Genomic DNA, 17,101 nt, shown 5'->3' on the forward strand with positions numbered 1-17,101 from the left:
GCAAGTAGAATATTAAAGAGGAATATGGGATGCCTGTTTTTAGTGGGTAAATCATTATCAACAAAAGATAAAAAGTTATTTTGTTTCTGTCTTCTCTGACAAGGAACATGACTTAGACTGGAAATAATAGGTTCAATAAGTACTTGTTAAATACCAACTAATTTTAGGCTAGGTGTTGGGAGATATAAATATAAAACAAGTAATCTTTCTCTTAAGGAATTTATGTTCTTTTGAGGTAAACTCTTTTTTCTCAGTCTCTGTCTCTGTCTCTCTGTCTCTCTGTCTCTCTGTCTCTCTCACACACACACACACACACACACACACACACACACACGCAAACACGCAAACAAGACAGTCAACTTAAATGTAACTGGATTATCATGGGTTCAGGAGGCCCTAGAATGATGTAGATCACAACCCATTCATCCATATCCTTCTGGAAGTTTATCACAATTGGCTTATTTACTATGCTGGAGCTCTTCTTCAATTTTCTCTCCAATAAAGGGGTAGCAATGGAGCACCATGGCTGGCTACCTCTCATGCCTACATCTCTCATGTTGGGCTGTTCGATTTTCTCTGCCTGTCAGTTAAATCTTCAATGGCTTCCTTTACTCTTGTCCTATGTGTTGCTTAGGGTGTCTCTTCAGATTCATACAAAATCTTTGCCTAACTTTAAACATGTATCTTGAACCTAATGGGTCCATAATAGACCTCATATTACATTTTAATCTTAAACCTTCTCTTTTTCCATATTATTACTGCTATCCTTCCAGACATCTGGCCTGTAACTTGTTACTCCATTCTCAAATCTTCACACTCTTTCATCCCACATATTCAATCTGCAACCAAAACATTGTCTAGCTTTCTCCTAGCTTCTCTTTTACATCCTTTCTTCCCATCTACACAACCACTGTAATAGTGTAGGCTCTCTTGCCTCTAACTGGTCTACCTGTCTCAAGTCTCTCCTCTTCAGACCCATCCTCCATCCATCTACTGATACCAGAACCAGTGTGGCTCTCTCACTGTCACGGCCCTTCTCCTCCTCCCTCTTCTCCATTCAATGAGTCCTATTGCTTCCATATTGCCTTTAGGATCAAATATAAGACCTGTTGACATCTAATCCTTTTATGAATTTGCCTCTTAGGTACCTTTTAGTCTTCTTACACTAACTGCCTTCCACACAGGCTACATCGACCTATTTATTCTTTGAACATGACATTCCATCTCCCATCTTATATGTCTTTTCATTGGCCTGGAATGTTCCACCGTCATTCTATCTGTTTCCTTGGATTCTTTCAAGATTTTAGTCCACATTTCACTTTCTGCTGGAAGCCTTTCCTCCATTCTTTTCTTTTCAACTCAGTTTCCATCCCAAGATTCGTCTCCCTTGCCACCTGTATTACTAATACTTATCTCTCAGATTATTTTCTATTTACTTCATATATATCTGATCACATGTTGGCTCCTTCAGTAATATGTAAGGTTTTTGTGAGGAAAGTCTTTTTTGTTCTTTTTTTGTATCTCAATACTTGTCATAGTGCCTAATATTAACAAGTGATTAATAAAGCTTGTTGGTTGACTGATGTATCCATTTGATCTTTATTAAATGGTTGGACAGACCAAATTCTTTTACATAATTATAGATTCATTTTTTGTAGTGACTTTGGACTGACTGGAAATCAACATCATCTGTAAAGAGCAGTATTTAAAGGAGCTCACCATTAACAGGGACTTGTTTTGATTCAATATGAACTGTAGGCTTTTATCTCCTCAGTCACAGTGGTGAATATTTTCAGAAGGCATTCATGTTCCTGTTTTATGTCTTGCTTCATATTTATTACTTGACTAAGTGTATAGAATAAATAAAAAAAAAGTGAATCTGCTAGGGCAGATAGAAGGCATTAAGAAAGTCTTCATGTAGAACAAAGGTTTTTTTCCCCCCTGAGGCAATTGGAGTTAAGTGATTAGCTCAGGGTTACACAGTTAGGAAGTGTTAAGTGTCTGAGGCCAGATTTGAACTCATTCCTTCAGGGCTAGTGCTCTATCTTTCATCACTTGGCTGCCCTAGAACAAAAATTCTTAACCTGTATGCTGTTAATCCCAAAAGAGTCCCTGAATTTAGATGGGAGAAAATAAGTCTTTATTTTCACTTATCTTTTGCTAGCATTTCCTTACATTATGAATGTAGACAAGAAAACATTATCCTGAGAAGGTAAATAAAGACTTCATTACTCTGCCAAAGAAGCCTAAGAACTAAAAAAAAAAGTTAAAATGTCAAAGTGAATGCTTTAGCTGTGGCTGGAAAAATGAGGGATTCTATGAGACAGGGAGAAGGAAATGTATTCCAGATATGAGATGGTCAGTGATAAGGTGTAGAAACAAGAGAAATATCATTGAGGAATAGAGAGATAGAGAAATGTCCAGTGTGACTAGAAGAAAAGGGAAGAAAAAAGGAAAAAGAAAAAAAGGTTTATGTGAAGTCTGTTATTCTAAGTAGTGTACTAAGTCCTTTTTACAAATTGCATATTTGGGAAGTAGTAATAAATAATATGTAAATGACAGATTGGGGCCTAGTTGTGAAGGCCTGTATGTGTCAAATAGAGTAGTTTATATTTGAGTGAATAAGGAATCTGGGAGATGGAAACCTGAGACTAAGAATGACAGTTCAGTTATTAGGAATTTTGGTTAAAGTAGTGATTCACCAATGGGAATAATGAGTTCTGTTTTGGACATTATGAAAAGATAGAAAATGACCACTGAGATGTCCTTGATTACTTCAATTCACTTGGCCCTAATAAATCATATCTTTGGTTGCTAAAAAAACATTCAGACATGATTGTTCATCTACTACCCGTCATAATTGAAAGATTGTAGAGAAAGGAAGAGAAAACTTAAGGCAGTTAAAAAACAAAACATTGTTTTGATTTGAAAAAGAAAAAGAAAAAAAAAGTCTTAAACTCTAACTTGGCAAAATTTTCTGTTGCTAGGAATAATCTAGACATTGATTTCTACATGTTGCTAGGAATGATTCATTAAAGATATGCTTAATGAATACTCAGAAAGTAAAGGAATAAAGTGATCAAAAAGAGCCCTCTTCATCAAGAATATTAGTCATGACATATGGTGTTGTGATTCTGGAACTGGGGTTGGTTTAGTATAACCCTATCCTCCCACAGTGGTGGTGATGTTATGGAGCAGATTTGCCCAGATTTAGTTAACTTTGCTCCTAGGTAGATATTCTTGGGACCCAAATGGGTGTTATGAAAGATAACATGGACAAAAAATAAAGAAAAAGTATGATTTCTTCTGCATTCAGATTCCATCTCTCTGAAGGTGGACGGGATTTTTCATCATAAACTCTTCAGAATTGTCTTGGATTATTGTGTTGCTGAGAATAGCTAAGTAAGTCATTTACAGCTGATTGTAATACAATATTGCTGTTATTGTTTACAATGTTCTATTGGTTCTATTCATTTTGTTTTGCTTCAATTCTTGTAAGTCTTCCAGGTTTTTCTGAGATCATCCTGCTTATTTTTTTTTTCCATTACACATTAGTATTCCATCAGAATCCTTATTAATAATATATTAATAAATACCTTATTTGGCCATTATCATCAATAAATTAATTGTTAATAACTTATTATTAACAAATTAATTAAATCAATAAATTATTATTAATGAATAAAAGCCTTAATAAATACTTTATTCAGCCATCCCTAATTCCCAATACCCTCAGTTTTACAATTTTTTGCAAGCATTAAAAATGCTGTTATAGATGTTTTTATACATATAAATTCTTTTCCTTTTTCTTTATCTCTTTGAGATACTCACTTAATAGTATTGCTTGATCAATGGCATTCATGGTTTTTATAGCCTTTTGGGTATAGTTTCAATTTGTTGTACAGAATGGTTGAATTACTATAGAAGAAGTAGTAGAATTATTGAAGAAGAAAAATAACCTGTGGTTTTAATGCTGTTTTGAAATTATGATAGAGATGTATTTGAATGGTAGATTTTTCGTATCATGAACATTTGAAACGTACTCCTGTTGATTATAGAAATGTTTATTGAATTGCTTTTAGGGAGATGCTGGTCAGCTCAACAGATATTATTAAATGTCAGCTCTGTACAAGTGCTAGTGATACAAAGATGACTAATTTACAGATCTTATTTTAGAGAGCTAATATTTTAAATGTGTGTAGGGGAAATATTCGCTTTTGTGCATATAAAGTATAAAGAAGATTAATTCACTTGGAAAGCTTCAGGTAAAGTACTGTTAAATGTTTAAGGAATGAGAGAGAAGTTTTATTTGATTGGAGTTGGCAAAAATGATAAGGGAATGTTTCATGAAGGAAGGTGGCACTTGAGTTATGCCTTAAAAGAAGGGAAGGGAGTTCAATGGGAGGTGATTGGTATGGAGGGAGTCCATCAAATTGGGGCATAGTACTGGGCTAGTGGTAGGCAGCCAGATGGCATAATGACTGGCTTAAATCATGAATTCTCATTTTCCTGCGTTAAAATTTAGACTAAAATGCTAATAACTATGTGATTTCAGGCAAGTTACTGAAGCCTGTTTGTCTTAGTTTTCTCTGCTGTAAATTGAACTGGAGAAGGAAATAGAAAACCACTCCCAAAATATTTGTCAAGAAAATTCTGATGGAATCATGATGAATTGGACACGACTGAAATAATTGAACAGCTGCTAGGCTGGGGTACATGCCTATAATCCTTGGTTTTGCAGGTGGTTGAATGGAGTTCATTTCCAGCCTAGATGTGTCCCCTTTACTCCTTTCTCCTACAACCTTCACCCCTACACCCTTCAAAGCAAACTAAAGAAAGATAGAGATTCAGTGATTGTGAAAGGCTGCATGGGAACCGGGAAGAAAAGAAAATTATTAGTATTTCTATAGTGCTTTAATATATGCCAGGTCCTAATCATTTTTTACAAATATGTCACTTGATCTTCCCAACAAATTTGGGAGCTTGGTATTATTATACCATGGTTTTTATTTTTTACCTTTTGTTTTTGTGTTGTTTTTTTAATTTAGGAAATTTAAGTAAATGGAGATTGTGACTTGCCCAGGGTTATACAACTAGTGTTTTATATCAGATTTGAATTTAGGTGTTCTTCACTCCAAAATTCACATCACCACTAGCTTTATGAAGTAGTTCATTAAAAAAAAAAATTAATACAAGAAAAGTTTTGAAAAAATATTTTGAAGCCCATTTGTGGTAGGTTTTGAATGCTAAGATTAGGAATTCATTTGATAGTTAACTGGGATTAAATTGCTTTTCAAGTAGTTGCATGAGAAAGAGAATGTTGCATCAGTAAGATTACTAAATAGTAGAAGGGAGAAATAAATTGATAGAGTGGTTGGACTGGATATAAAAGTACCAATATAGAAGTTTATTATAGTGTTTGTATTAAAGAGATGAATCATTTGAATAAATGACAGTTTATAAATTTCTTTAAAAATCTTTAGACTTACTTTCATCTTTTTTTTACAGGTATTGCACTCCAAGATATTTAGACTATGAAGACTTGGAACGCAAGTACTGGAAGAATTTGACCTTTGTGGCACCAATCTATGGAGCAGATATCAATGGAAGCATATATGATGAAGTATGTCTGTTCTTGTACATAATGGCTTTTGTGAAAGACCATTGGATATTGTCTTTTTATTTTTGGCATTTGAGAAAAATGATATATCTTAATTGGTGCACTTTTGCTAAAAAAGATACAGGATACAAAACAATAAAAACATGAATAAGAATATTGTTGTTGAGCATCTATATACCAAGTGGTGACTTAGTTGAGAAAATATTTGACATTTGTAAATAATCTTGAATCAATTATGAATTTGCCTTTTAATCAATTATTAAACATTTTTGGCATTCCATGTACACAGTAGCTCTTATTAATATGAATTACTGTTTGCAAGATGAGGTCTGTATTTTGGGTCAGAAGTGTCAGCCATGCCAGGCTGTCTGCCACAATCTTGGGTATCCCAAAATCAGATTAATATAATTAATCACTTAACAAATAAGTAAAATATGGTTGAACATAAATAGTGTTAATATGTGGTTTTCTATGTCATTATCTGCTGTAGGAATCCTTTTGTATGGTTTAGTAGTTCCATTTCTATGGGTTTGACACTATTATTCTAAAGGTTGAATATGTGATATGATACATTGTGGCAGATGAAGAGTGATATTTTAGAAAGAATGCCTATCATTTTCAGTTACTGGTATTATTAGTTCTGTCTAGATGAAGCAGTAGAGTGTGTATTCTTGTTCAAAGAAGGCTATTTCTAAATGGAATTAAATTTTATCTTCTGAGCGCATAAGCCTATCAGTTTTGGTTCTAGTTTGGATGAAGAAAATATAATAGTTGTGTGGAAGTTACATAGAAGGGTGGAGTAAAAAACTGTGGCTACTTAAACCACAATTGCTGTGTATATGTGATGTAAAAGAACACTTATTTTTTTAAATTATAGCTTTTTATTTACAACATATATGCATGGGTAATTTTTCAGCATTGACCCTTGTAAAACCAGAACACTTTTAAAAAGGAGATTATTTGGGGGCAGCTAGGTGGCGCAGTGGATAGAGCACCAATCCTGAATTCAGGAGGACTGGAGTTCAAATCTGGTCTCAGACACTTAACACTTCCTAGCTGTGTGACCCTGGGCAAGTCACTTAACCCCAGACTTAGGAAAAAAAAAAAAAGAGAGATTATTCTCCAGAATTTTTTGGGTAGCTGCCATTTTTAATTATTTCATTTTTTTGTAACATATGACCAAGCTAATTTTGTGTCCTAAGTCTGGCAACTAACGTAATGACTCCTTAAGAAATGGTAGGCCATTAGGCTTCTTGACAAGTTGTTGACTGGTCCTGGTTAGAAATGAGATCAGATGAGAATTTTCATCCTGATAATCAGTAGACTGAGGCCTATAAGTTTCTGCTATACTTTCATTCAGCCTTAAAAAAATTTTGAGATGCAGCCCTTGATTCCCTTACCTCCTTCAGAAAGAGAATTTCCATTTAGTGCAAGAGTTTTAACAATTCCTACAAATTGACATTTTCATTGCTTTTATAGCAATTGATAAATTTGATTAAAAAAAAAACTTAATTATTGCTGTTCAAGGTAATTAAAGTACTAGAAAGTGATAGAAAGTAACCTATGTTTGTTTGCCCTCTTAAGAGTAACTAGAGAATACAAATCTAAAGATCTTTATCTTAAAAGCATCAAGTTTGATAGCAGTTGGTGTTGGGAGAGACTTGAAGCAGGGATAGTTACTGGTAGGATATTCTAATGATTCAGGCATGAGATTTTTGAATATGGCAGCAGTGTCAGAGGAGGGAAAAAGAGTATATTTGGGAAATGCAAAAGTGAAATACCATTTCAGATTAGATACACTGAGTGGATTCTGAGCTTGGGTGACAGAAAGAATGGTAGTGCTGGTACTTTTGATCCTAATGAAGAAGTTAGGAAGAGAGAAAGATTTTGGGAGAGACAGTAAGCTGAGGATTGAACATACTGAATTCATGATTCCTGTGGGCCATCCATTTTGAGATGTTGGATAGACAGTTCACTGGAGACTCATAATCAGTCAAAATTAGAAGTTAGAAGGCGGTTAGGGCTAAATAAATAGGTCTGAAAATCATCTGCATAGCTATTATAATTGAATCTGAGAAGGTTAGTAGAATCACAAAGCAAACTTATGAAGAAGAAAAAAAGAAGACCCAGAATAGAGCTTTAGGATTCATTGTTAGGGGATATGATTAAAACACATGTCAAGAATTCTCTCTTTTTAGCAGAATATATGTTCAAACATTTGGATTTCTGGGCTCTCCCTGTCTTTATGTTAATTTTATATTTTCTCAAAAGACTTATCCATTTCTTCCACCTATGCAAGTATTCTCTAGTGTTTTCTTGTAATAATACAGGAAAATACAATAATGTGACTTATATTTCTCCCTCCTTTCATCATTATCCAAATTTCTCCAATGTATGTATAAATAATATAATGCCTTTATAAATCTCTCCTTAGGTTTGTATATTTTTAATATACATGATTACCTTGTTGACATCAGTTAGTGCCAGACTATCTCTTGTTTTTGATTTTTGATCTGTTCTTCATGCTATGGCATTTGGCTACTATGCTGCCTTGGGACAAGATGACCAAACTAAATTTGTCACAAGTCTTTAAAAAAAAAAAAGTGAAGGCTAAAAATACTAAAACTCAGTTTAACTTGAATTAAGGAATCATTTGAAAATATTTCTGTAATATACTGTGGGTAACTTCAGAGAATGATATTCCACATATGTGAATACCAATCACTTTTATTTTGTCAAGATCACTATGGAGTGAACAAATTAACAGTGAAGTAGGAGAAAGAAGTGACTATGCAGTTGATGTGGAATGACTTGAAAAAATAAAAAATGACTTAGAAGTTTTGAATTTAATTGCCTTGGGAGGTTGATATTATTTCAATTTTAGTATTATAGCCCTTCGTGTTATGTTTTGTAATAACAGGTCTCAAAGTACCAGCAAGTGGTCTTACCAGGGTATCAAGATACTATAATACTTACAAAGGTTATATTTCTTTTCTTTTTCCTTTTAAAAAATTTATTTGTCTTGTTTTTAAATCAGCATTCGCTTCTCATAGTTATTCTTCCCTTTATTCAGTGACCTATGTGTTCCATAAAGATTATAAAGGAAAAAGAAAAAGATCCTGTGTCCTTAAGGCTTCTGAAATAGAAGCTTCTGCAAACTTTAAAAGATAAAGGGTTATCCTAGTTATTTATACATTCAACTTTGAATTATCCAGGACATTATCAAGTTAAATAAATCCTCTGTGCTTCATATTTGTCATGTGATTTTATTAAATGATTTAATAGAGAATTTCTAGCTCTAAAATTTTATCATGAAGATTGCTGAAAAGCACTGCTTTTTTTTTTTATTAACAAAACTTAGAAAAGAGAAAAGAGAATTATTTTAATTTGAATAGTCCTGGATTACATGTATTATCTACATCAAATATGACTTTTGTCCCAGTAGGCTTTAATACGGTTAAGGTTTTCTGATGGTTTAGCTGAAATTATGTCCACTAGATGGTGCATTTGAGCAACAAATTGTTTCAAAAGCTTCTGTTTCTATCAGCATTAAATGTAAATACTATAGGAATCCAGAAGTTTCCAGTTTGCACATATGAATCATATTTGAAGGACAATTGACAAATTAGAGTTCTTCCAGTGATGGGGTGACCCGGATGGTCAGCTAGTCAATAAAGATTTATTAAAGGCTTATTATATGTGCTGAACATTGTGCTAAGCACTCTTACCCTAAATCTTCCTGCCTCTATTAGGAAGAGGATAGAAAGGAAACATCTATGTGCTGCAAATGTCTCTTGCAAGCATCCAGCCATATCTCCAGCCTCTTGTGTGGAGTAGAGAAGTGGATGCCTTTTCATTGTGCTTTGTTATCTCTTGCGTGGTCTCCAGCTTCCTGTGGAAAGATGAAACATACTATTCTTTCTCTTGTTGCTAAAGGATAGGGATAGGATATCATTTGATCAAGTTTCTAGCATGGTCTCCTTCCTTAGGGATGGATAGTATCACTGTTCTTTTTGATCCAAGTTTTTATGTTAGGATTACTAAGTGAGAACTGAGGTTTTCTGGACAATTACAAGGTGAGAACTCAGGTTGACTTGATAGAGGGGGCAAGCTCATTGGCTGGGGTGGTTCTTCCCAGAAGCCCTTGCATTATCCCACGCCCATTCTCTGGGAGAATAAAAGAGAGGACTCTCAGAGAAAGGAGAGGACTCTGAATTGCATCAGGCTTGACGGGGCTCTCTGCAGGAAGGGAAGTCACTTCTTTGGACAAGAGTTAACAGCAACTGCCTGGAGACAACGGTTCATTACAGGAAGAAGAATCTGTCGGAGAGATTTGAGTAGAAGACACAGCAGATCTCTTCCCAGAGAGCGATCCGGCAGCTTCTAGAGACGACAGCACGCAACAATTGGCGCCCAACGTGGGGCAAGGACTTTTGCTTATCCTGACAAGAAGAGCTAGACCAGACCTTTGCAATTTGGCGCCCGAACAGGGACAGACACAGTCCTGATTCCAGTAGAAAAGCTTCCAATCTAGATCTCAGTCTCTCTGACCCAGAACCGTGAGTAACGAGGAAACTTTGTTAAAGATTAAGTGAGCGTGCTAATAGATAAATAAGGAACTTGTTAAGGGCTAAACCAGGAATCTCTTATAGTGAAATGGGGCAAACACCTTCTGTTCAAGGAAAATGTTTAGAGAGCATCATCAAGGTTATGAAAAGCCAAGGATTGATTATAATTTTAGAGGAGATTACTGAACTTTTAAGAACTGTGAAGGTTATATGTCCTTCTTTTTCTCTGGAAGAAGAATTGGATCCAGATGAATGGGAATTAGTAGGAAAGCAATTAGGTGAACACTACAATTCCAGGCCAAACTCAGTTTCCAAAGATACAATTCATACCTACAATTTAATCCAAATGGCTTTAAAAAATGTTATTCTAAAGGAAGAGATGAAGGAGCAAAATGGGGAGGTGTCAACTAAACTAGGTGAAAAGGATGAATCAGATAACAATGAAGTTAAGTACAATTCTGAGCAACAGCAACAGGAGCACCTCCCATCTCCTCCCTCAATTAACCCTTCATGGGTGGAGCAAGAAGGAGGAGAGGAAGAGGCAGAAACACAAACAGAATTGCCTGTGAAGCAGCCTAAGCCTATGACAAGATTAGAAAAAGCATTGGTTAAAGCTAAGAGAGAAGGACAGGATATAAGTGATTTTATACATGCATATCCTGTGATTGAAAATATTGACTCTGTAGGTAAAAAAAGGAGAAGATATGCACCTTTAGATTTGAATAAAATTAAGGATTTGAAAAAAGGTTGTACCCTTTATGGGGCTACATCAGCTTATGTTAAAATGTTACTAGATGGTTTGTCTTATGAAGTCCTAACCCCAAATGATTGGAAATCCATAGCAAGGATATGCCTGGAACCTGGAGAAAATTTATTATGGCTTGCGGAATTTCATGAATTATGTAAAATTCAAGTCAGATGCAATTTGGAAATAGGAGTTAACACACAATTCACTTTTGAGCACTTGGCTGGTGAAGGTCGGTATGGAGAGAATTCAGAACAGACTGATTATACCATGAAAATATATGAACAAATTGCTAAGGCTGCAATAAAAGCTTGGGGTGTCCTTCCTGGACAGAAAGATCGTGGAGAGGCTTTCACTAAAATACAGCAAGGTCCCAATGAACCTTTTGCAGATTTTGTGGGACGTTTGCAAACTGCTGTCAAAAGAACTATTGGAGAAAATTCAGCTACAGAAATAATGACCAGACATCTGGCTAAGGAAAATGCCAATGAGATTTGCAAAAGAATTATATGGGGATTAGACAAAGATGCTCCTTTAGAGGAGATCATAAGACGCTGTGCTACAGTGGGAACAAATGCTTTTTACACCCGGACAATGATGAATGTGGAAAGACAGGGTCCCTCCTGGCAAGGGACTTCTAGAGAAACTCGGCGATGTTTTCAATGTGGAAAAATTGGGCATCTAAGAGCTCAGTGTAGGTATGGAGATACAGTGAGAAGACAGGGTGAGAGAAGACCTAAAACCCCATGTCCAAAATGCAACAGAGGACTCCATTGGGCATCAGAGTGTAAACTAATTCAGGGAAATAGGATGAGGGGCCCAGATCCAGGGCCCCAGGCAAAAAAGACTTGGGGCATGATGGCAGCTGATGTTACACCCAAAGAACCTTTAGAAGGCCAGGACTCTGATTTAATCAATCAGCAGAGAAGCAATCACATGGCAGAAAGGGATTACCTGATAAGTCAGTCAAAAGGCAATCAGATTGCAAAAATGGATTACACTTGGGGAGAATACAGGCCTTTTAAACCAACAGGGCTGTGCCCAGTGCAAACAACTCCAATGTAATTGTCAGATGATGAGAAGAGATTTAGAAAGTGGTAAATAGAAGGAAATTAGATAGGTTAACTGCCTGGGAGAGAGGGTTTGCTTGTATTTCTTCAGCAGGAGAAGGAATCAGATGGGTGCCAACAAGTCATATTCGCCTTGTCCATCAGAGAGAGACAGAAAAAGAGAAAGACCTCAAAATAAAGGAGAAGATCTAAGAAACATCTGACACTGAAAGAGCATGGATAATAAGAAGACTGTTAAAGAACTTAAAAACCAGCAGGAATCATTGGACTTCCTCACACTAGATGAGAATAATGGACAATGGACTTATGGACATTTATAAATTTTCAATTTATGATTATGATTATGTTATATACTTCTAGCATGTGTTATGTTACTATGTTACTATGTGCTTATGTAATTTATGTAATTATCTGTAATACTTCCCATATTGATGGATTTATGTTTCAAGGTCATGACTGTCCTATGTTCTAAATCAAAAGAAAGGGGGAGATGTTAGGATTACTAAGTGAGAACTGAGGTTTTCTGGACAATTACAAGGTGAGAACTCAGGTTGACTTGATAGAGGGGGCAAGCTCATTGGCTGGGGTGGTTCTTCCCAGAAGCCCTTGCATTATCCCACGCCCATTCTCTGGGAGAATAAAAGAGAGGACTCTCAGAGAAAGGAGAGGACTCTGAATTGCATCAGGCTTGACGGGGCTCTCTGCAGGAAGGGAAGTCACTTCTTTGGACAAGAGTTAACAGCAACTGCCTGGAGACAACGGTTCATTACAGGAAGAAGAATCTGTCGGAGAGATTTGAGTAGAAGACACAGCAGATCTCTTCCCAGAGAGCGATCCGGCAGCTTCTAGAGACGACAGCACGCAACATTTTTACCTTCTCATCTGAACTGTTCAAGGCTTTAGAAGAACGCCCTTAAATCGTAATACTATTGATTTTGAAAATCTCTCTAAATTTTTCACTTTATGACTAATGGATTCCCATTTGCTGAATCCCTTTACATCCCAGCGATTTAAAGTGAGGTTATCATGCAGTCCATGTTCCTTATCTTTCCCTATCTAATTCCTTATTCCTATCCCTCTCAATACCCCCCTCCCTTTACATAGACCCAAGTAAAATGCTGCCTATACTTTCCATTCTGCTCTCTGGAAGGCCTGATCCATAGGCAACAATCTTGCTCTCATTTTCAATCTTTCACTGCCTGCTCCTTACTTCTTTTGGCTTTCTTGTGAAGGCATAACCTCCTAGACCATATTTTCTAGCACTAGCTTCACTTTAACATATTCCCTTTGACTTCGAAATCAAGCTGGAAAAAATTGAATATTCCTTATTCTCCATGCCCACACACTTAGCTAGGAATTTTCTATCTGTTCCGGGGTAACCACTTTCATCTGTTGTCAGTCTGATCTTCCAGCTAGGATGTAGTGAACCTCTCAGGTAAAGAACAATCTCCTTTTTGACTTCTGGCCTTCCATCTCCTGCTGCATCTGTCCTTTCAGGATAGAAGAATGGGTGTCTTTAACTTTATGATGCTCTTTCCATCTGAATGACTCCAATCTACTTCTTCCCATGATCATTTAAATCTCACTCAATACTTTTTATTACTTGATTTCTCCTTCCCACCCCCCTCAAAACTCCCACCCCAAAGTTTCATTTTACGTCACCCAACCTTTCACTACACTCTGGAATGCCTGTTCTATAGGCAACAAACTTCTCATTTTAAATCTTTTCCTCTTGCACTCTTTCTACTAGTTCTTACTAACACCTGGCTTCTCTGTGATGGCACAGTCTTCCTAACCACCTATTCTAACATTGGTTATACCTCCACACAGTCTCCTTGGTTCATTGGTCTAGGCATTCTTGCTCCCCATTGATACTTCCAGATTCTCCCCTTCCTTTATCACTCACCTTTCTCCCTTTGAGATTCATACTATTCATCTTTGTCACCCAATCAAAAAACTGATAGCTCTTGTTAGCAGACGTCCAGGTCAGTCCCCTCTTTACTCAGTGAATTTGATACCAGGTACAAGGTGTTTTTTGTTGTTGTTGTTGTTGTTGTTTTTGTTTTTAATGTTTCTCAACTCCTGCCTTAAAATTGGGAAACTTCAACCTATCTCATGTTTGTTGTGTTTATGTGTATATATAGATATCTTGCTTCATCAAATACTCTTAACCACTCAGTTCTTCAAACTACTCTTCTTCCATGAGCTTTTTATTTTTGAACTATACAAGAAGTCAGTTAAATTCTGGCCCTTCAGTCAAAAAATCAAGGGTAATAAGAAAGGGGGGAGAGGAAAGCAAGCACTAATTCAGTTAGCCACCATTGCCAGCAGAAATGGAATGAGAGACAGGAGTAACTTACTGGGGTTTGGGTCTGGAGGAAATAAGATTTAAGGAGTCTCCAGAGAAAGTCATGCTTTGGTTAGGAAGTCCCAAGATGAGGATCATTCTTGTGATTGCTTTTATCTTTCTCCTGTTCTATTTTTATTAGACTTTTACTTTTTGATTCACAGTCTTTATACAGTTTTTGTATTTGTCCTAAAAGTAAAATTGCTAAAGTATATACTTTGGATTCTGTCATCCAAATAATTTCTGTGTTATTGCCTTGTAGAACTTTTCCTCCAGACAAACTTTTTCCGTCTGGTCTATCTTAGAAATACTAGTAGAGAGGATATTGCTCCATTGTAGGAATTTTTGTATGTTTTTAACTATGAAGTTCATTATTATTTTGTTCTGCCTGTAGTTTTTATTTTTTTCAATTATTACATGAAGTCTCTTCCTGAAATAGGATTCCTGCCTTCCTTCTCTTCTGGCTTTCGTTTGCCTCCAGGAGCTCTGAATTTTGTTCTCCTGAGGCAGGATAAGTGACTCTCTAAATACCAAATACCTGTAGATAATATTCTTTGCAAAGAATATTTTCTCTATGAGAAAAAGACATAGCCTATAAAAGAGATAGGGACTTTACAAAGAATATTATCCACAGGTATTTGGTATTCTCTATGAGAGTACTTATTAATAGTAACCCTTCTCACCACTACAAGAAGATTTTGGGTTTTTTTTCAGTTTCTCTTTTTGCCTCATCCTTTTTTTCTGTAGGCACTCTTTGAGAGTTCTTCAGGAATTATTTTTCTGGATCATAAATGTTGGACTACTTAACATGGAACATTTTAAATAGTGATTTAATCGTCTTAAATTTTAAATCTATTGTCCTCTTTTTCCTCAACTCTTATATCTCTCCACATTCCTTCCTTCCTTCCTTCCTTCCTTCCTTCCTTCCTTCCTTCCTTCCTTCCTTCCTTCCTTCCTTCCTTCCTTCCTTCCTTCCTTCCTTCCTTCCTTCCTTCCTTCCTTCCTTCCTTCCTTCCTTCCTTCCTTCCTTCCTTCCTTCCTTCCTTCCTTCCTTCCTTCCTTCCTTCCTTCCTTCCTTCCTTCCTTCCTTCCTTCCTTCCTTCCTTCCTTCCTTCCTTCCTTCCTTCCTTCCTTCCTTCCTTCCTTCCTTCCTTCCTTCCTTCCTTCCTTCCTTCCTTCCTTCCTTCCTTCCTTCCTTCCTTCCTTCCTTCCTTCCTTCCTTCCTTCCTTCCTTCCTTCCTTCCTTCCTTCCTTCCTTCCTTCCTTCCTTCCTTCCTTCCTTCCTTCCTTCCTTCCTTCCTTCCTTCCTTCCTTCCTTCCTTCCTTCCTTCCTTCCTTCCTTCCTTCCTTCCTTCCTTCCTCTTTTTTTTTTTTAAACTCCCTTGTGTTTCTTTATTCTGGGGAGTTTGAAAAGCCAGTAATTTCTTTTAGTGTAGTTTGATTGTGAGAGGTAATGGGAATGTATTAAATATGCTATATTTAAGATATCTGTTGTGCATGTCTGGAGCCAATATGGCAGAATAGAGGCAACAGCTTAGTTGAACTCTCCCAACATTCTCCTCCAAACAATTTTAAAATAATTCAATTCAAATCTCAGAGTAAAAAAAAGCCAACGAAATATCAGAGCAGACATTTTTTTCAGCCTAAGACATTTAGGAGGTCACCAGGAGAGAGCTGTGACCCAGATGGGGATGAGGCAGGGTAGACATAGCAGCAGCACCATTAGTGCTCCTTGGGCTGTTGGGAGAGAGACAGCTGTGGCAGCAACTTCAGGAGCTCTCATCTCAGAGATAGAAAGGGAGTTAAACAACTGGTCAGAACGAAATGACAAGGACTCCCTTTCCTGGTCATGGACATAGCTGGCAAGAATTTGTAGCTCTTATTACTCATAGTTCTTGGTCTTGTGGTTGTAAGAGAGCAGTGTACTTGGTCACAGTTCCAGGGCCATGAGGAATACCACCACTTGTAGCTATAGAGGATTTGTTGGATCTATCCTAGGAGACCAGAATGTAGACCAGGAGAACAGTGACCATATCTGTCCCCCATTTATATCATGTTGGAAACATTGAAAACTGAGTAGTCCGGACAGTCCAGCCCAGGCCCTACTCCAGCCACCCTTCTCTCAGTACAAGGTACCAGCCAGGCCTTGACCCCATTGCTTGATCCATAGTGAAGTCCAGCCCACTGCTGGACAGGAGTGAAACTCTACCTTTGGGACCTATCAATGGAGAGATCCTGTTGCCATAGCAACACAGCAACAGAATCCTGCCCTTTGAGCAGATCCACAACTAGATTCTTCCTCCAGGGCCAGCCATCAGAAAGAATCTGTTACCATAGCAACCTAGCAACAGCACCCCACCCACCTCTGTAGCTGGGCAGCTAAACCTCACACCCAAGGAAGACCTGGAGGGAGGTCCTCCCAATATATGTTAGAAAGGGAACCTACCCTCCAGAGAAAGAAAGCAAGTTCTGAAGTCCAATGAACAATAGAAGTAAGGCCTAGAGCCTTAGCACAGAAAGTTTGCGACAGTGTAGAAAAAGCCCAACTTGAACATAAAAACAGCAAGTTGCAAAAAAAGGCAGAAAAAATGGAAACAAAAAGAAAAAAGCACATTTAAAGAAAATAACAAGTGGTGATATGGAGGATTAAAACATAGAAAAGAGAGGAAGAAACTGGCTACATTTGAAGTTCCAAATCAAAATATAATTTGATCTCAGTTTCAAAATGAATTCCTGGAAGAACTTAAAAAA

The 17,101-nt window shown here is 36.8% G+C and overlaps 1 protein-coding gene across 13 annotated transcripts in view; it reads left to right on the plus strand.

The window, feature by feature from the left end:
• The window catches only part of KDM4C (lysine demethylase 4C), a 433,156-nt gene that overhangs the window by 81,663 nt on the left and 334,392 nt on the right, over positions 1–17,101 (plus strand). For 12 of the 13 annotated variants that reach the window (XM_074282887.1, XM_074282892.1, XM_074282890.1 and 9 more), the window contains one exon: positions 5,509–5,623. In XM_074282887.1, the coding sequence (XP_074138988.1) occupies positions 5,509–5,623 (115 nt within the window). Of the gene's footprint in view, positions 1–3,323; positions 3,403–5,508; positions 5,624–17,101 lie in introns of those variants that run through there. The other variant, XM_074282896.1, reaches the window with a different exon arrangement.

The sequence above is a fragment of the Sminthopsis crassicaudata genome, chromosome 1, assembly GCF_048593235.1.
Source record: "Sminthopsis crassicaudata isolate SCR6 chromosome 1, ASM4859323v1, whole genome shotgun sequence".
Taxonomy (NCBI): domain Eukaryota; kingdom Metazoa; phylum Chordata; class Mammalia; order Dasyuromorphia; family Dasyuridae; genus Sminthopsis; species Sminthopsis crassicaudata.